The sequence below is a fragment of the Camarhynchus parvulus genome, chromosome 1A, assembly GCF_901933205.1.
Source record: "Camarhynchus parvulus chromosome 1A, STF_HiC, whole genome shotgun sequence".
NCBI classification, from domain to species: Eukaryota; Metazoa; Chordata; class Aves; order Passeriformes; family Thraupidae; genus Camarhynchus; species Camarhynchus parvulus.
This window is the reverse complement of record NC_044586.1, coordinates 3535039-3555804: the sequence shown is the minus strand read 5'-3', so window position 1 is coordinate 3555804 and position 20766 is coordinate 3535039. Positions and strand designations below refer to the sequence as shown.

At 41.1% G+C, this 20766-nt stretch overlaps 1 protein-coding gene across 3 annotated transcripts in view; it reads left to right on the top strand.

Annotated features, from left to right (window-relative positions):
* Window positions 1-20766, top strand: part of PTPRO (protein tyrosine phosphatase receptor type O) — a 152445-nt gene that overhangs the window by 93770 nt on the left and 37909 nt on the right. For all 3 annotated transcript variants that reach the window (XM_030960251.1, XM_030960254.1, XM_030960252.1), the window contains exons 5-12: window positions 1108-1557; window positions 2457-2618; window positions 5335-5534; window positions 7805-7925; window positions 9858-10051; window positions 12854-12965; window positions 17995-18146; window positions 19195-19315. In XM_030960251.1, coding sequence (XP_030816111.1) covers window positions 1108-1557; window positions 2457-2618; window positions 5335-5534; window positions 7805-7925; window positions 9858-10051; window positions 12854-12965; window positions 17995-18146; window positions 19195-19315 — 1512 coding nt within the window. The remainder of the gene's footprint in view (window positions 1-1107; window positions 1558-2456; window positions 2619-5334; window positions 5535-7804; window positions 7926-9857; window positions 10052-12853; window positions 12966-17994; window positions 18147-19194; window positions 19316-20766) is intronic.

The window sequence follows — 20766 nt, the reverse complement described above, 5'->3', positions numbered from 1 at the left end:
TTGCATTTGTTCAGGGTCCAGAACTAATTTAATTTGGTCCTGGGATGGTGCCCAAAACTTTTTTGTTAATCTCTTGGACCACAGACATTTATCAGGGTCCAAAGTGAAATGTACCAGCGATAAAATCAAAAGGCCAAATCTTCAGATGAATACACTGGTGTTGGTCCATTGCCTTGGACAAAACTAAGCCAACTGATGCCAGCTGAGTTCTGTCCTGAAGATCCTAAATATAGTTGTTGGGATATTGAGCCATAACCAACAGGATCACCTTTTTATTTGTTTTTTCCTGCTGCCCTCTCATGCCTCATTTTTCACATGAACTGCAACGAGAATGTAGAGTCTGGTTTTCTATTAGTGGCTGTGACTGGGATGGGGAACAAATTAGTGTGCTGTAAAGTGCCAGCTTAAAAGGTGCCAGGCAAAATTATTTGCAGAGGCTACTCACACTTAGAGTGTGTAAGGAGAGACAGACAAGCAATTACAGTGAGGCAGACAAAATGCTGTGTGTTCACCTCCTGGCATCAGTTGAAGTAACTTTGCGTGCCAGACTCTTGTCTTGGGGAGACCCAAATCTTAAGATCAAGCTTTCACAAATATTAAATTTTAAACTGATGTTTAATGCTTGTGAAAAGGTGGCTGCTAAAAACATATGAAAAGCCCTACAGCAAGGTTATTTTTTAGATATGAGCTATGCCATATATTCATTTTGCATATGTTTCAATTCATTTCTACAGAGGTGGGCTTTTTTTCCATGATCGAGAACTTCCTGGAAGACACAATAAAGATTCACTGTTAAAAATTCACACTGGTGTAGCCTTGCTGTTACAATAGCGCTGAAATGTGATTTACTGTGACTTCACACCTACTTTACTTCCTGGCATTCTTTATTGTGATTATGCTGTGAATTTTTCTGTGAATTTACTCATCTTGATCCCTCTACAGTCACTTCTGGTATATATATGAGAATAGGCAAGAGAAGGGAAGATCTTAGTGAGAAGTTGTTATTTCAAGCAATCCCTAGAAGAATGCTATTTGTCTGGGGAATTAATACATTTAAAGGTGCACAGAACACACCCATTAAAAGCCTGTCCCTTGCTTCTCTTTCAGTTCCTTACCCACCCCGAAACATTTCTGTCCAGATCGTACCGATCAACAGGAACAACTGGGAAGAGCACAGCGGGAATTTCGCCGAAGAATCCTTCATCGGACCTCAGGAAATTATGAGGAAAGAGAAATCCAGCCATCCTTCAGAGACCCCAACTGAAAGCCCAGCAGCAAACTCCTCTGCAGGCTGGCTGGATGAGCACTCCAACAGCACCGAGGATGGAACCAGCTCGCAGCCGTCCTGGTGGTCCAGCGAGGCCGAGTCCTCCGAGGGGGAGGAGGAGTTTGTCCGTGCAGGTTCCAGGGATTATGAAGCCACTGATGCCAGCACGGGGTCTGGCAGACCCACAGCAGAGCCCCCTCCCTTCCTTCCTGTGCAGATGGTGCTGACCTGGTTGCCCCCAAAGCCCCCTACAGCCTTTGATGGTTTCCACATCAATATTGAAAGGGAAGGTAAAGCAGAGCCTTGTGCCCTTCTCATCCTCCTTTTCTGTAGTTCCATTGGTGGTTGTCTACTCTATGAATTATTAATTATCTGGTACTGTGCTTCAGAGTATTGCTGGCTGGGGCTATATGCAAATCATGAACAGGATGGGACTGCTGGGAACGTGCCTTGAGCTGTTTTATTTTCCAGCATCAGCCTCATTCCATGGTTATGACAATGGGAAGATGCCAGCAGCTCACATCCCAGGCAGCAGACCAAGAAGATAATGTTACAACTTAATTTAAAAGGTTTTTGACCAATCACACAAAGCAGAAGCACATTGACAGTAGTTCCATCCAAGCATTATTAGCACACGTACTTTTGGTTAAACAATGCTTGCTTATTTTGAATACAATACCTGCTTGTGAGCCTTAAAAGGACAAAGCTCCATTATTCAGCTTAAAACTTCCTAATATCTTGCTAGATAAACTTTTCTGCAGCTATCATCCTTACTTTTCTACTTTTTACATCTTTTTTCTGCTGACCTATCTCATGACTACTGCTTAGCTCTAATCACAGTCCTGCTGTCTTTAAAGCCTGCCTTTTGCAGCTTTCCCAAAACCCTCTGATTTTATAAATTCCTGCACAAAGGGCTTTGTTAGATCCTATGTATTTCGTGAGGAGTTTTTGCATTGAGCAGCCTCTACTTTTGGCCGGGCAGGAGTAAACCACAGTTTGCAGTTCTCTTTTGTTAAACAAGGTTTGTACTGTAGTACATATTGCCACACTGTTTGAATAAAGTCCTTTTGGATACCTTTTAATCCCACAACTGAAACAGGATTAGTATTTCTGATGTAAATAATTCTCCTGGTGGCTGGAACCTTTCAAATTTCAATTAATCCACACTGTTTTTCCCCTCCTGATTTAGAGAACTCCACAGAATTTTTGACAGTGAGTGAGGACACTCACAAATTTGTTGCTGAACTGAAAGAACCAGGAAAATACAAGTTGTCTGTAACAACATTCAGCTCCTCTGGCTCTTGTGAAGTTCGGGGAAGTCAATCAGCAAAAACACTCAGCTTTTACATCAGTAAGTATCTCATCAAACTCAGCTTTTTTCCCCCTGAGCAACACAGCTATAAAGTACAGAGTTTGACCACTGGGGTATTTCTGGCACCTGCTGATGGATCACAAGGGTCTGGTCTTCTGGAATTCCATGTTCCAGAAAAGGAAATGCAGTGCAAATATGTTAGTATGTTGCAACCTGCCTGGATGGGCCTTGATTGTGCCATCTTGGTTGTGCCACTTGCCTAGGAAAGCAAGTGATGTGATGGAGTCATTGTCAGTGTTCAGAAGTGAAATTGAGTTTCCCTTTTCTCACAGTGAGGATTTAATTCCAAGAATTAATTTGGTGGTTGTAGAGAGCTTTGAAAATATTTAACTTTCCTACTCCTGGAGTATGTACTGTGTTAGGGATGAAGGGCAGCCCAGGCTGACAGTGTGGGAATTGCACAATTAAACACTGAACTCTGAAATTGAATGGTCTCTGAGAGAACACAGAGCAAATTACAGCAGATGAAGTGGTTCAGCCTGCTAAATTCAAAGGAGAAAAAGTAATTTATTATTTCCCTGTAGAATCCCAGACTTTCTTAACTGGAGATTTAGTAATAGACAAAGTAATAATACACTACTGTGTAAACTAATACCATGACTGACAATTGGATCAGCAAGTGAGACAGGTGTTGGTGAATTCAGATCATTATCCTTCTAATGGCTGTGGTCACCTTTGTACCTTTTTCTGCAGAAGGAAATAGATATATCCTACAGAACACCCATAGAATGAGACAGGGGAATACTTGCAGCACTGCACAATTTTGCATGTGAAAAGATAATGCCTTCCCAAACCATGAGTGCTGCAACAAGACACAGTAGCCAAAGCTGGCAGAAAAAATCCTATTAAAAGGAAATGTAGTCAAGCACTTCAGTGTATTATGAATAAAAATTGTGCCTTTAGTAGCTCATAACCTTTACAAATAATAAGTATTTAAACTTGAATTCATCATAATGCTAGACTGCATGTAGCAATTCCACTATAGCTCCCATTTTTAACAACTTTATACTAGAAAGAAACAATAATTGGAAAACATCCAGAAAACAGCACATGAGAGAGAAGGTTTCTGCTGTTGTAATGTCACTGTCTTCTGTTTTTCTTTAGGAATAATTGGACAGCTTTATTATATAAAAAGCATCAAAGTAGATAAAGAAATATGTAGCATTGCTATTAGTACCAAATGTTGTTCCATTTTGCAAGGTGTGACATATTTTATTTTCATTAAGCAGTATTTAATGCTTAATGTGTCCACCATGCTAACTGTGGACCTGAGAGAAATGAGAACATGTTAACCCAAAGTTTAGGGGTGTGGATGGCCAGATTAAGGAAGAACCTTAATCTCATTGTGGATAAAGTATTAAGGTGTTAGAGGAAGGCAATGGTATTTTAATTTTACATGTAGTACGTAAGAAACTTTGGGTTTTTTCAGTTAGTTTTGTAGGCTTTTGCAACAAAATGAGGGTTCTTGGCAGTCATTTTAGTTATTCTGTCAAATGCAAGGTCCTTAATATTTTAGATAGATTTGATATGTATTTCTGGTAGAATGCCAAATTAGCGATATGAACAAATGCTCTTAGGTTGAAATTGCTTTTCCATTCCTCTTCCTGAATCTGATCAAGTAGGCTTTTTGTGTGGGGAACTACAACTCTGGGTTATGACATGAGGCATCTCTGCTGCCTTAATGCCAGTGCTGAAACAGTTTCTGAATAATGAGAACTACATGTACATCCTCTGTCTCCGGAGAATAATCTAATTATCAAATTCCTCTTTTTTACCTGTGTGGGTGTGGGTCTGCTCTGTGAATAAATTTTGCCCACAGTATAAATCCTGTATTTTCCTTGTAATGCTTGGTTGGTGAATCATCCTGTCAAATTACTGGCTTGTGTTACATATTTTTGTGACATCCAGATAGCAGTCAAACCTTATAGGCTGATCTTAAACCACATTCTTGCTTTGGCATTTGTTTTATTTTATCAATAAATGTAAATTAGCTTTAGAGTTGCATAGAGGAAGGAATGTCAAGGAGAGACAGGTCATAAGTATTGCTTAAAAGTGACAAGAAAAATGGGCTATTTTCATTAAATACAAACTTTTGACTAAGTCTAGCTGAAGTTATTTTCCAAACTGTTCTTTTATCTATATTTAAAGCTGTGTTCTCAACCAAGTGCTCCAAAAGAATGAGATTCTTCACTGTGGTGGCTTCTGTGAACTTGATTTTATGCTTTGAGACTATGGTGTGCTTGGAGGGTGTGTCAGTGCGTGGAGAGGTGAAAAAATCTGTGTGCTTATCCTTTAATATTGGTCAATGATCTGTACATTATTGGCTGCCAGTGCTTTTAAGCATTCCCTTGGAGCAAATCTGATCCTGCTGGGTGGTTTCTGGTGAGCAGCAGAGAATAGTGCCCTCTGAATTTTCAGACAGGCACATTCCTCTTGTCATGGGCTCTGCTGCAGGTTGTCCCTGGGGCTGCCACCTCTGCTGCCTGGGGGCTGTGGGGGGGACATCTGCCCTTCCAGCCTCCCTCACCTGAAAGGGAATAAATAATAAATAAGGGAATAAATAATTATAGAAGGGAATAAATAATTATAAAAGGGAATAAAGGGAATAAATTCCCTGAAAGAAGGGGAATTTAACCTGTGTGCCTCAAATGGATGGAGTGGCTTGCTCACCTTGTGCTTTTGGGCCATGTCCCAGGCCCCACAGGAGAGTGGATAGAGGAGCTCACTGAGAAGCCCCAGCATGTGACAGTGACAGTGCTGAGCTCCACGACTGCCCTGACCTCCTGGACAGCGTCACACGAGAGCAGTGGCAACAGCACCATCGTGTCTGTGCTCTCCCTCACCTGCCAGAAGCAAAAGGAAAGCCAAAGGCTGGAAAAACACTACTGCACTGAGGTAAGGGGCAGAACCTGCAGCATTTTCCAATCCAGTAAAAAAAAAATCACTCTGCTGTTTAGAATCCCTGTGCCCCGGGGCTCTCTGGGGCTGCAGGGGACAGTGGCAGCTGCTCCCTCCTGCAGCCCAGAGGGAGGCATGTGGCTGGTGCTGAGTGGAGGGGAGAGCCCAGGAGCCAGGAGTGAGAATGTGCAGTACAGCACAGGCTTGTTAAAGTGCTGTTTCTGCTGGACTTGCTGTGGCTTCACTCAGGCATGTGCTGCAGTGCATCTGTAAAAAGCAAAGTGCTCACATGCATGGTTATCATCAAAGCAGCATAAATTATTTCTTAGCTGTCCCACATTTGAGTACAGAGCCTGACTGTAAATTTTCTGGAGGTTTTGAGATGATCAGAAGCAAGCATGTCTTTTCATCCATAGGAAAGGGTGTCGGCACTGGGAGACAAACAGCAATTCAGATTTGTATGGACAAGTCCTTTATGGGATGTGTTTATAACCATCAAGAGTCCTGAACCCCAAAACCTGACAGTTTTCTGCTGCTTGAAACCCTTAGTGAGTGCAGACTCTGTGCCTGTGATAGGTCAGCAGCAAGTGGGTTCAATTAGAAAGATTTTAGCCCACATCTCAGTGACCTCACCAGGATGCTGATACAGCCTTTTTCTGAGCAGGGCCATGGCTTCTGTCTGGCTCCATGAAATGTGTGTGATGGAGGAGTTTGCAAAGGAGTGCAGAGCTGCCCTGCTGCACCCTCAGCCCACTCATGGGAATGGAGGGGACTGCTGGCATCCTTGTAAATCATTTCCTTCAACTTCATGATCAGCCCTGACAGTGAATTAATAATAATTTGTGACCCTTAAAATGCCTTTTAAAATTAATTTCTGAAGAAGTTTTGAGTTTCAGTTCAAGAATGGCTTTGAACTTAAATGTTTGGAAGTGTCTTGTTGTGACAATTTGAGAATTGTTTTGCAGAATCAGCTTGTTATCTCATTGTTACTTGTATTTTTTAGAAGTGCAGTCATTTAAATGGGAAGCAAAGTACAGTAGGTGATTATAAACACAGATCCCAAACATTTGCATTTATAATTTCCACAAATACTACAGGATTCATCTACAACTCAGAAGCAAGTATCTAAAGTTAATCTGTGAATAAATAGGATATCTGTAAAAGTAAATGTGAATTTACTGCAAGTAGGTCTAAAAGTCTAAATACAGTTATTTATTTCTTTCTATCATTATATATATATTTGTATCCAATTTTATCAACTTACTATACCTTGAATTGTTAATAACTGTGAGTTTGACTTCTCCATGATGAGCTGAAAAGAGCAAAATTCAGTGCAGAGTTCTATCCATTTCTAACATGGTGCATGATAAAATTGATTTAGCTTTCCAGAGCAGCTGGTAAAGACAAGTTCTGTTCCTCACTAAATCTGTGCTTGGCAGTGATACACTTGTGTGCATTGCAAAAAGCCACCAGTGCAGAGGTGGCTGTGATACAGACTTTGGGAAGGTTGTGAAGAAAATATTAGTAGGAATTACCAGCCTGCAGCTCTAGAAAGGATGTGTGAAGGCTTTTCCTCAAAGCTGCTCTGTGCATTTGCTGTTTGTGGAGTTTTCAGGAGATAAAACTCTTCCTGCTGTATCAGAGCAGGAATCACTTGGTCAGGAATTCTGCCTCCAGCTCTGACTGAAACCTGGTGTGGCATAGCAGGAATTTTAACAGTGATGTTTTCAAACTGAAAAGAAAAATCACAATGCCCCTTAGTTATAGTTTGTAGTGCTGTGGAGGGGAGGTGACAGAGATTATTTCCTCTCTGATTTCACTGTGGAGTCACTCAGTAGATGCAGTCAGAGGACAGATTCCCCAAAATGCTGCCTTCAGCTCACAGAGCTGCATCAATGGCTGATGGCAAACCTCAGGCTCTAATTGAAAACACGTGGTCTAAATACTCCAGCCTGAATAACACCACCTGAAAATGAATCATGTAGCCTGAATATTGTAATAGACTTTGACAGTAGGAGAGAGTGGGTCTGCAGTGAGGTAGCTGACCTTACACAGCCAGACAAGTGCAATTCTCTGAGTCAGATCATTTGTGAGGCCAGTCCTGACCACTGCCACAGTTTTGCCATGTGAGGCTTAATGAATGAAGTTCTTGCTGCCAATGTGTTTGGATTTATGCCTTTTGTAACTGGAGCCATTCAAGTATAGTCTCAATATTCTTTTATTAATCAAGTAAATGCTTCATATCTGATGAGTTTCTCTCCTCCCAGGTGAATTCAAGCAGCAGCCTCATTGAAAATCTTGTTCCTGGTGCCCAGTACCAAGTCGTGGTTTACCTACGGAAAGGACCTTTGGTTGGACCTCCCTCTGATCCTGTCACATTTTCCATTGGTAACCCCTGAACCTACTGATTGAAATGCATTTATTTCTTTTTAGGGTTTGTTTTTCTTTCCTTTCTTTAAATATATGCAGTATGTTCATCAAGTCCTGTAGACCACACCTTGATTTTCTTGAGTTTAAGACTGAATCTCGATGTTCTCTGCTTTGGGATTTGAAAATGAGAAGAGCCCTCTGAGACTGACACTGACGTTTTCAAGAATGTTTTATGTCCAACAGGCAGAGCTCCTGCCCCCATACCTGTAATTTAAGATTTCACTAGGCTCCTACCAAAGGTCATTTAGGACAGAATTTAGGAACTTTTAGTTTCAGTGTCATTTATTTTGTTAAGCTTACCACTTAAACAAAATGCATTAAGTAGAGAGAGGGAAAACAGAAAGAGATCCAGAGTTACATTTACAGAGAAATATTCAACCCGTGTCACCCAGCTTCTCCTTCTGACAAATAGTCTGCTCAGTGGGACAGCAGGTGGCTGAAACTTAGAGATCTTCAGTATTTTTAATGCTGCTTCCTCTCTGTGATGTAGGCCAGAAAGTGAAACAGAAAAAAATGTTATCCTGTTAAGAATTTAATCCTTAAATAAAAGCCAACATGTGGCTTAGTGATTATGGTGAGAGCCTTTTCATTCTAGTCAATCTTCTTATATATTTTCATACATTTGGTCTGAATAAAAATTTGTAAAGTACACTATATTTCAGGAAAGGAAAAGTTAGTAAGTAAATATTTATATATACTTTATTGTTAAAACTACTATCATTAGACAGTTTTCACAAACACTTTGATTTTCTTTCTCACTGTAATTCAAAAATCTAAAAAAATCTTCTTTTATTTGTGAAAGTAAAATCATGTGTACCCAAAGTAAATAAATTCCTTCCTTTTCTCCACTTTTTTATGGCCTTACAACCATGAAAAGTTTCTTACAAAACTGAAAATGGCAATCAGTTTCTAAATAGAACATCTCATAACTTTTATATTACAAAGAGGCTGTTTTTATGCAGTAAAACAACATCTGTATGAGTTTTCATTTCACAACAGTTTATTGAATATGATACTAAAATAACAGAATTGAAAAACAAATTGTCCTGTGAACTTACCAATGGTGGCTAACAACGAATGAAACTCAAATAAAATAAAATGCACTTTAAAAAGCATTCCATTCTCCCCACGTTATCCTAAGGCTCATTTTCACAGGGTGAGTATCAGCAGTTCAGAGAAAGCAAAGCAAAGATGTGGTAAATGGTTTATAAAGGTAAAGGCAGCCATGTGCCAGCATGGGCTGAACTAACCTGGGTGCTGGTCTGGGTTCTGACCCGCTGTGCAATAGCTGGGGCTCTGCGGCCCTGGCAAAAGGTAGCTCTAAGTCCTTATTTAAGTAGCCTCAGTGAAATCATGGAGAATAATTGCTTTCCAGACCATCCAGGCTGCAGAAGTTGACCCTTAACGTGACATTCTTCAAATCACTTGACTCTTTCTCAGCGTCCCCGTCTGTGAGGCAAGAATAGCAGTACATGAGAGAACCTTTGGGTTCCCCAGGGAAGGAGGACTGGAGATGAAAACTTTCCTTTCTTACAGTGGTCTGGCTTTTGATGCTTTTGGTTTTGAGCATCTTGAAATATCTCCTGAGCATCCTGATTTTCAAAGTAGAATAGAACCCTCCATTTATGAAAAAGCAAGATGTGTACTTTATCTCAAGCTAAGCAGCCAACACAAAGTGGCCCGTAGCAACTTCTGAAAAAGTAGCTTTAAACTGGAGAACAAATGCTTAAAAAATGGTATTCAACTGCTTGTGACCAGGAAGTTTTTGGGGGAATTAAAGTCATGAGAAAACCAGAAGTAGGTAGAACTTGATTAAGGAAAGGTATCATTATAAAATAAAGTGCAACTGATGACATATGCATGTTACTAACCATAATTTCTGCTTTATAGTGCCCACTGGAATAAAGGATCTGACACTTTACCCTTTGGGACCTACTGCTGTGGTTCTGAGCTGGAACAGACCTCTCCTGGGGGTGTTCAGGAAATACGTGGTAGAAATGTTTTACTTCAACCCATCGACCATGACCTCGGAGTGGACAACCTACTATGAAATAGCAGCAACTGTCTCCTTGACTGCCTCAGTGGTACAGTGACCATTCCTGCCTTGCTTTCCCATGCCTGTGTGGCCCTGGCACCTTGTGACACTTTTTTTTTTCCCCAGCCTTTTCCCCATGAATATGTATATATATGCCTTTAAGCCTGGCACATTTTTTTCCCCAGCAAAGCAGAGAAAATGGCCAAGGGTGCTGGAGGCATTTTCTGTTCTAAAGTAAGGCACTGCCAGCTGAACCATGCTAAATTTCAAGCAGAGCAATGAGACAGGACTTTAGCCTCTTTTTTTTTGTTGTTGCTGTTGTTCAGCAAGTCCAGAGGCAGCTTCAGTTTGTGGGTCAGTTTGTCAGTCAAGGCTTTAAAAGTTCCATCATCTCCTCGGGGGGTGCAGTGCAAAGGCTTATCTACATAATTAATATTGATAGTATGGATTTGGGGCTTGCAGGCTGGTCTCTCAGCGTGCCATGTGGCAGGCTGAGCTCTGGTTTTTGTGGAGAAAAAGCCTTCATGTTTCTGAAGTTGCGAAATCTTAGGCCAGGGCTTTAACTAGGTGAATGCTGGTCTCTATAAGAACACACACATATATTCACAGGTGCCCTTGCAGATATAAAGAGAAATTTTCCTCCTCTTTTCCATTATTTCCTGGAGAAAGTGAAAAGATTTTATTCAGACTTTGCTGTAGTGCGAGACAGAAAGCAATTTCAGCTGAAATTAGTTGTTCAAGAAAGTTATGAGTATGCAAAAAAGATAGCAATAACTTCTGCTGCTGGTGAGAGCCACAGTGATTTACTGTAATTGATTTGCATAATACCATTTGTGGAGTCATTTTGGCTCCAGCAGCTTTACTGTAATTGGGTATGTGACTATAAATCTAACATATAAATCTCCAGGGAAATTAAAAACAAAAATAACTTACCAAACTGGTAATTAATATCTTGTAATCATGACTCAGCACAAATAGATTAATAGCTGAGTGATCAAAGTGATGCAAGAAATAAAGCTATCATGCAGAGTTAATGTGGTTCATTAGGAAAGGAGATGGTGTTGTCCCTTACTGTTGCAAATCCTGCTCAGGGAAGGCAAGTTGGAATTGCTTTGTCGGGATTTCAATCTGAAATGCATCAGTGCTGTATTGCAGCTAAAGTGAGCATTTCTTCAAGGATAATTTCAAAGACTAATCCTGAATTAGGAAAAGAATGTTTCCCTGTTACTCTGTTGTGGCATTTAATGTACAGGTAGGGACTGGTGAACTTTTGTTTGGATTCTCAAATGGTGCTTCAGAATCCCACTGATGCCTGCTGACACCTCTGAGTGCTGTGTTCTGAAGCAACAATGAGAAGAGTCAAAAATCAATGTCTCCAGCAGCATGAAATAATCAAGCATTACTTCCTGGAGGGTTAACATTTGATAAGAACCTTTGGAACTGGATTTGTCTTTTCACTCTGTTTAGTTGCTTCATTCATTTTGTGCTCTGTACATGAAAATTGTCAAAGTGATGTTGGTATTTCCAATATGACACCAGGGGCATGACAGAAGAAGTCCAATCATCTTCAAGGATGGATACAACTTCTTCCAAAAATAATGAAAAGAACAAATCCCACCACCTATCTTGTAGTATCTGGAGAAAAAAGGCCACCGCAAACAACAAAGATCTGTAAAAATAGCAGTTTCTACATTGTTGAAGTTGTTAGTTATTTTCAATTTGCTTTTATTTTGAATTTTAAAATTTTTTTAGTTTTGAAATTTAAAAATTTTTCATCTAAACATCAATATCTTAAATGTCCTGTGCTGTGGAAGAATTAGAATTTAAACTTAAACATTACATGCAATACTATAATATAAAACATATTGCTTTTTATAGTTCATTTATATCTCATTTATATTTACATATATAATTTATGTCTCATAAGTCATTTATGTTTCATTCCTATTCCATTTATAATAAATGATAATAGAAAGTGAAATACACGTGGAAAATTGGGAAAAAATACATCTCTTAAAGTGACAATATCTGAGACAAAAACATTGATTCTAATTTATCCTCAAACCCCATTTAATCAAACTAGAAACACCTACATTTTCCAGTCAAATATTTTGCCTTCATCACACTGGAATTGTGATGGAAGATTGCTCTGTGTGAATGGTTCTTGCCACCCTGGAAATCCTTTGGGATTCCCGTGGTGGACAGAACCTGTGACCAGGTGGATGTGGATGAGCAGCAGAGCCATCACAGCTGTGTTTGCTCCCCCTGCACAGAATTTTTAGTAAATTGAAAGGCCAAATTTCAGAGATTTCCTGTGGTATTTTCGGGGTCCCCCATCATGGGGAGGAAAGATGAATCTGACTCCATGTTCTTAGAAGGCTAATTTATTATTTTATGATATTATATTATATTAAAAAATGGTATACTAAACTATACCAAAGAGTAGAGAAAGGATACTTATGAAAGGCTTAACAAGATACTAACGAAAAACTCATGATTCTCTCCAGAGCCTCGAGAGAGCTGGCTGTGATTGGCCATTAAGTCAAAACAATTCACATGTTGGATAAACAATGTCCAAACCACATTCCAAAGCAGCAAAACAGAGGAGAAGCAAATCAGATAACATTGCTTTCATTTTCCTCTGAGGCTTCTCAGCTTCCCAGGAGAAGAAATCCTGGCTAAGGGATTTTTCAGAAAATATGACAGTGACAATTTCCATGGAAGGAAGGAATGGGAGCTCAGAAAAATGAGTGTGGGCACTAAGTTTATAAATACTGTTGTGTCTCAGAAGTCCTGCCTCACACTGGTGAGTTCTCTCCTGAGCTGCTCTTTGTGTTTTGTCCCTTTACAGAGAATTGCCAACCTGCTGCCAGCTTGGTATTACAATTTCCGTGTCACCATGGTCACCTGGGGGGACCCAGAGCTGAGCTGCTGTGACAGCTCCACCATCAGCTTCATAACAGGTAACCAGGCAGCTGAAAACTCTGTGGGAGTGCTCCGGGGGGCAGAGGCACTGAGGAAGTCTGACCTGCGTGCTGTTGTTCACCTAGAGATAGTTGCAAGTTAGGATATTTATCAGATAAGTCTTTTTTGGATTTTTTTGTTTGGGTGGGTGTTTTTTGTTTTTGGGGGTTTTTTTGTGTGTTTTTGTTTTTGTGTTTTTCTTTGTTTGTTTGAGTTTTTGTTTTGGTTTGGGGTTTTGGGGATTTTGTTTGTTTTGGTTTTTTGGTTTTCTTTGGTTTGTTTTGGTATTTGGTTTTCTATTATTTTGTTTTTAAGTCTCTGAGAACTGCTTGAAATGAACATATAAATGAATTTTTCCTATGCCAAGCGCAGTGCTTGATTGCTCTGTTGCAGTCCTCCATCAGCTGAGTGCATGGCTCCATTGAGGGCCAAGGTCCTGCTCCACTTTTACCACACCATACATTTGACATGGAGAAGTTAATAGGTAAATTAGTAAACCTGAACTCTTAGGTTTCATAATATTATGAAGCATTTTTTCCATACATCTGCAATATTTCCAAGTGGTTTTTCCTCCTTTATCACCCTCCCAGCAATTCCCAGGTCAGAGCATGACTTGTGCAGCACTGAGATGAGTGAGCTGATATAACCACAGGGATTTCCCTCTTCCACTTGGGACAGCCATGGATTTAAAACACTCTGGCATCTCTTGGCAGATTCTTTGGATTTGGGTTTTCAATATGCCCAACAGATCAGCCACAGAGGGAGCAGCATGAGAGAGGCCCTGTTAGCACCTTGCCATGCACACAGGATGGTCAGGCCAAAATCAGAGTTCTCCATTGAATAATTTGGCTTTTAAGTGTTTGTTTAATTCACCTTGCTGAAGTTGAGGTGACTGAAAGCAGCAAATAATTCAGTTTTACTGTGAGATGCAATGAAGTTGCTCTTCCATCTGTAGGGATCCAATGAGAAGGAAAATCAGGGTATAATGTCCCTCCCAGCCACTCACCCCAAAGCAGACACTAGCCCAGTCCCAGATTTTCTGTTTCATGAGAGCTAGAGAATGTACCTGGAAAATTTACATGGAGCCTGTGCCCCAGAGAGCCATGAGAGAAAAGCCAGCAGCATTTAAAGCTGTGGCTCCACTGAAACCCTCCCATGCTGATCCCAGGTTACTCTGCTGACAAATTCTGGCACTTCTCCAGTGTATCAGAGCTGGAGCCTCCTGAAGGGTCTCCAGGGAAATTCCTTATCCTTTGGCATCAATCGGCTTTTCTGCAGCACTGTAAGGAAGTAATTTTCCAGCTGGTTGGTTGCTGTATGAGGGAAAAAATGTCTTTTCCAACTGATTTGGGTACCAGGTTCAGCATTTTAGAGTGGAAGTGTTCCAGTGGGACACTCACTTCAGTATTGTATCTCCAGAAACCTGCAGCAGAAATGAGGGAGATCAAGGGTCTTCTAAAAGGTAATCTGTCATCAGCACCAATCTGGATCTCTGTGTGATGACAGGAAAGACTGCTACTGCTGCTAAATGAAAAATTTATCCACTTCTTAACCAGCAGATGTAAACAAAATCAGAAATGGATGAACCTCTAATATCATCCATTTGTGATTGGCAAAGCCTCTCTTAGAGAAGGTCATCTGATCTGCAGTGAAAATATCCAGCTGAAATGTTGCATCTATGGTTAATTTCTTATCATCAATGGTTTATACCCCATGATTCTGATCTGAATTTTTCTGTTTTTAATATCCAGTCCAAAATATTTGTTGCACTTTTACCTTACTGATTGAAGAGATACAAAGCCTTTTTTTTTTTTTTTTTCTTTTTTTTTTTTTTTTTTTTGGTCTCTATACAGAATTTAGTTTGTTTTTTCTGCTAATAAATAGGTGGTCTCACTTTTAGGTGTTTTCCCATGTTAGTTTTTTTCCCCATTTCACCTCTCTGATTTTTACTGTCTTTACTAAAGTACATGAAAACTGAAAGTGTAACATCAACCTGCTGAATATTCCTGTATAGGCGCAATCATCTCCCTATCCAAAGCTCTCCTGTGTGTGCATCTAAATGATTGCATTCCCTGCAACATCACACTGGAGGTCTGTGTTGATTTCCTTCTATTTTATGGCTCCTAACAGAATTGATCAATTGTTGTCTACATGCTGTTTTCCAACAGACCTGGCACTTTGAAATGCACTTTGTTTGAGCAAGCGCAGCACAGGGGACAATATTTCAAAGCTCAGCCCTGTCCAAATCTTGCCCTCCTCTGCCAGTTCCATGGTCCTTGCATGGTTCATCAGCCCTGCTTTTCCTTTCAGGGTATTGATGAAAATGTTGAATAGCAATGAGGCATTAAAATCACACTGTGACTTTAAGGGAAGAGCCCTAACAAAGCAAGCTGATTTGGTCAAATTGTAAGCACTTACCAAGAGATGGTCAGCACTGAATGTGAGCATTAAATGCACTCCTGTCCTCTGATTGCCTCATTACTTGCAATCTCTTCAGCTTTGCCCAGGAGCTGCAGCCAGGCTGGCTTGTGAGGCTTGCCAGTTTGTCATACCTGCAGGTTTGAAAAGTTTGTCCCCAGTAGGTGCTGCCTTTTCACAGCTTTAAGCTACCAGGGGACTGAGAGTTCTTTCTCAGCCTCTTCCTTCCCAGGGAGGGAACAGATGGTTTTATGGAGCACTTGGTCCCTTTCTGCATCATTTTGAACAATGCCACCTCCCCTGCACAGGTTGACAGGAATTAAAACGAACATACAAACAGAAAAAAAGCCAAAACAGCAAAACCCCCTGTATTTTAAAAATACTGGAGTGGAGGTTTTGTAGGCTTGGCAGCACACCATCTGTCAGCTCTTCTGTGTATAGCTGGAGAGCCAACCTCCACACCTGGAGCATCAGCTTGAGTTTCAAAACCAGAGTAGAAGGCTCAGCTGGGAGTTTGAGGATGCAGCTTGCAGGCAGCTCAGAGCAGACATTCCCTAAAGCAGGATCCCACTGCTCCTGGGGAGGCTGGGGCTGTGCTGAGCTCAGGACTTGGGATGATGAGATGGAACTCTCTCCCACAGCTACAGAGAGGAGATCTGGGGGATCCAAGAGACTTTTCAGAAGCAGCATTTGTCCTCTCAGCTCCTGTTTTACTCAGGCAGGGATTGTGGCGCTGCCAGGGTTGCTGTGGTGACTAATGAGTTTTTAATGCCACCTGCTGCAAACAGCTGGATTTAAAACAACCATGAGCAAAGGCTCTTTGGGCCACCAGCATTTGCTTTTTGCAGTGAGGATGCTTTTGTCTTTGGAGTGACAAAGACAGGCTCTGGGTGCTGCTGGCTGCCTGTTGGTCCCATGGGTGCTTCCAGATGTCACTTTGGTCCAGGTCAGCAGCAGGGTGTGACTTCCCACAGCCTCCCTGTGCTTCCCAGAACCTTGTGCTGGGTCACACCAGCCCTGGCCCTTGGTCTCATGTCGCATATCCTGGACATTCACTGTCATGAAAGCATACCATCAATAAAAAGGTGCAGGGGGAAAGCATTATTTGTGTATGAGATTCATGGCCTTAAACTGCAAGGAATACACAATCCATCCACAGGGATGGGCTGGGAACTTTAAAAATTAAAAGAAATACTGCTTCAAGGATTTTATACTAAATCTCCTCAGCAGCATAAAAGGACATTTTCAAGATTAATTTGGGAGAATATTCTTACTAAACATTTCTAAACGGCCCTAAATTGCCTGTGCATTGCATTTGCTGCCTTCCTCAGCGATTGCTTCAGTGAATCTGTTCCCTAACAAACCTCTCAGTGCCAAAGTGGAAGGAGCCTTCGTGAAAGCAGCAGTGACATCTTGTGGCCCTTTCCAGAGACCTCAGCACTGAGGCCGTCCTGCATTCCCTGGCACCCAGGGCTCTGCTCCTCTCACCTGCCTTGGCACAAACACACTGAGCACAACAGGACTTGAGAAGAGGAAGACCAGGTAGTTCACACCATTTTCCCCACTGTGCTCCTCAAAAATCCCCTGTAGTATCCAAATTATCCTACTCAGATCTCCTTGGGAAGGGGTTGAGAGCTTCACTGATTGAGATTTTCACTCTTGGGTCTCCACTCACTATCAATTTAACTCTTCTCTGGAGTCCTGCACATTTGAATCGGGCAATTAAGGTGAGCTGTGCTCCTTCTCCACTTAATGGAGAGGCACCTCCCATTGAGAGGGAATCCTCACCTGAAACACCAATTTTAGTGTTGTTTTGGAGGTTTTTGGGTTATTCTGGAGGTTGCTGTCTTTCTGCAGGTCACAGCTGATGAGGGAGCCAGCTCGGGAAGGTGGCTGAGTCCCAGTCCCTGGGGGTGTTTGAAGTCCATGTGGGTGTGGAGCTGAGGGACATGGTTTGGTGGAGGATGTGGCAGTGCTGGGTTGAGGATTGGGCTCAGTCTTAAAGGTCCTTTCCAGCAGAAGTGACTCTATGTTGTGTGGGCTGCAGAGAGAGCCAAGGATTTGCTGGCAGCTCCAGAACAAAAAAATCCCTCCTAGCAGGTTTGTGATGGGGCCCTTTTTTCCTCTCTTCCACCCAGGGAACAAAAGTGGTCATAACTTCTTATGCAAAAGTTCCTTGGAAATCTGCAGGGTTTGGACTTTTCCTCCTAGAAAGATGCAAGCTCAGTGAAAAGATATTTTTTCCCTATGGAAAACCTATCAATGTACCAATTTATTATTTATTTTCAGTTCCATGACACAGTGAAGCAATATCTGAGGCTTTTAACCTGAATTCGACTTACAAAGGTGACTCAAAAATTATTTTTATCTGCTGTGATTTTTTTTTAATGGAAGATTGCAAAAAGAAGTGCATTTTTGTTCTGATTATCTCCCAGGTTAAGCAATGGTTTTCATATCTTTCAGCTAGGGCTCAAATGGTTTTAGTGATGCTTTCTTGCCAGCTTTGTGATATTCTCCTCATGACAGCATCCTTTGGCTCGAGTTTATCACTGGATTTGCTAATCAGCTGTGTTAGACCCTGTCTGTAACACACTTGCCTTCTTCCTTCAGCACCTGTGGCACCCAAAATTACATCTGTAGAGTATTACAACCACCTTCTGTATGTCACCTGGACCTATGGAGGAGATGGCCCTGACCTTTCTCATTCCAGGATGCTGCACTGGATGGTTGTTGCAGAAGGAAAGAAAAAAATCAAGAAGAGTGTAAGTATCAGTGTGGAAAGTGAGTGGTGTTCATTTCTTTGAGTTTGTTTTTTTTTTTTTGGTTGGTTGTTTTTTTGGTGGTTGTTTTTTGGTGTTTTTTTTTTGTGGGTTTTTGTTTGTTTGGTTTGTTTTCCTGAGTTGGCAACTCAGAAAAACTTTGACAACTCTGATAACTTTGTATTACTAAGTTTTTCTCAGTCTTTTGAGACTCAGTTTAGGATCTGGTTTCAGACTTGCAGATGATTGAAGTCAGATCCCGAGACCTCTTGTCAAGTTAACAGGTCTCCAAGAGGTGTTAGCCTTGCCCAGATGGATTTAATTTTCAGGTCTGTAGGATGCATAAAGGCTTGCCTACACATGGCCTGTGTGCTCTTCTTTGAGTTGTCTGACCTGACTTAAATTCCTCTAAAATTGCAATGGACTGAAGTCCATGGCTTGTTTAGCATTTTGCACAACTTGAGAAATCTAGATGCTCTCAGTGGTGTGACGGAGAATTTCTTTTTTCCTTGAATTTTCACTGGTCACATAGAAAGGGCAGCCTAAAACTGTCTTTTTTTTTGCATTGTGCTAATCTGGTTTCGTGGTTAGTATCAGTGGGAACTGGTTGATGTCACCTGTTGCCCTGTTTTTTTTAAGTTTTTCTAAGCCTACTGATCGCTACATTCTTGTAACGAATGTTCTCACACACTTTATGTCAATAACTTATTGTTTTGCATTCTTTTATGGAGGAGGAGAAATTTGCTGGACTATTGGTTTGTCCAGTGTCATTGGAGAGGTGGCACTGTCACCCTCCAATCCACTGTCACTTTTGGAAATCTATAAATGTTGGAGCCAGAAATTGAAAGTTCTCTTTTTACCTTGAGAGAGCTGCGTGTCCACGCTGTGTTATTTTGTGTCCTATAGTGACAGTCACCGGTCTGGAGCACACAGAAGACATCTGCTGTGGTGCACAGGAATTTCTCTGTAGTGTTTTGAGTGACCAGGTCAATTTTAGGAGTCAGTTGTGTGGTTTGTGTCGTGTTTAAGGTGGTGTCTCTTGATTGTCCAGGTAACGCGCAATGTGATGACTGCAGTGCTGAGCTTACCTCCAGGGGACATCTACAACCTCTCAGTGACTGCTTGTACTGAAAGAGGCAGCAATACTTCCATGCCCCAACTTGTGAAATTGGGTAAGAACCGCTTGTTTGTACATTATTTGCTCACGCCACTCGTTTGACTGTGAAGTGACTCTGGCAGCACCTTCCTTATTTCAGTTATGTACCTCTGAGCCCATTTCTTTTGCAAAGCTGTAATTTTCTCCTCACCTTGCTGTGAAGATTGTCTCATGCCTGTGTGTGAACCTAATGTCCTAAAATGGTTTTGCTCAAGAGGAGCAAGAGTGGCAAAATTTGACTGTAAGTGGAAGTAGGAGAGTGGAAATCACTTAGTGCCTTGCTGAGAGACCAAGTCAACTTCATAGGTGCTTGCCTAAGGTCTTGAACAAGTGTAGGATTTGAGGATGGCAACTCAGGCTTCACAGATGAACTTTTCAATAAAAAGCAGAACCTTCATTTTTACCTTTCTGTTTCTGACAAGCCTATTTCTACACCTCTCTGCCGCTTTGTCTGCTTTCCTGTCTCCCCCTCCTCTCTCCCTGGACATCTGCAAAGTCTTTCAACACCAAAAACTTACCCTTAAATATAAATCAATGATAATTTTTTTTTATAAAGCACTCTTTATAAAAATAGTTAGATTTGTGAATGTGGACCCCAGCTTCATTTAAAGAGAAATATATGTAATATACTCATAGAAACAAAAGAGAACTTGAGAGTTTGATCCTTAATGTAAGAGTTTCAAATATACTTTCTACCTAATATCTTTCTTTATGTGAGAGGAAGACTGGACACTACACCATTGTACCTTAAGAAATTTTAGTTCTCTTTTGAATGTATGTGGAGTTGTTGAGCCCTAGCTACCTAAAACACTAAAATTTCCAAGTGTGCCAAACTGCTTTTACAGGAGTTAGCTCTGCTGAGAAGGTGGGTAAGGAAGAGTTTGTAATTTCAGAGAGGATTATCCTCTCTACATGAATAATAATCCTTTTATGGGTCACTAGGAGAGAAATGAATTTAAGGGACTCTATAATTTCTAATGGGATTAGAGGTCTAAAAAACAACCATTGTCCATTTACGTTTCTCAGCATTCTTACTGTGCTGAGGCAAACAGTACGGACACAACAATCTGAAGTTCTTGCAGGTCTTCTTATCAAAGGCAATATTTGAAAGAAGCAGGCAAATTCCTTGAGTTTTCTTTTCCCTGTGCAAACCACAGGCACTGTTTTCCCCGTGCCTCGTGCCTGTGCAGTTCCCTGTATTTGTTCACCCACTGAGGGGGTCAATGTGTGGGGGTGAGTATTTCCCCCTGCTACCACTGTCCAAATGTTTTAGGGTGGTATTTCAAGACACCAGCTAGCTTTATCTTTCAGACACATCCACAAGCCTTATTTATGCTGTACATCCTACAGCACAGTTGTATCTTTCAGTTCTTTCCTTGTGGATGGGCACTCTTACTGAAATTGGGTGGGAATTTTGCCCTTCAGTGTCAACAAAGAGAAGGTGGAATGAATTCCATTTCAATTAAT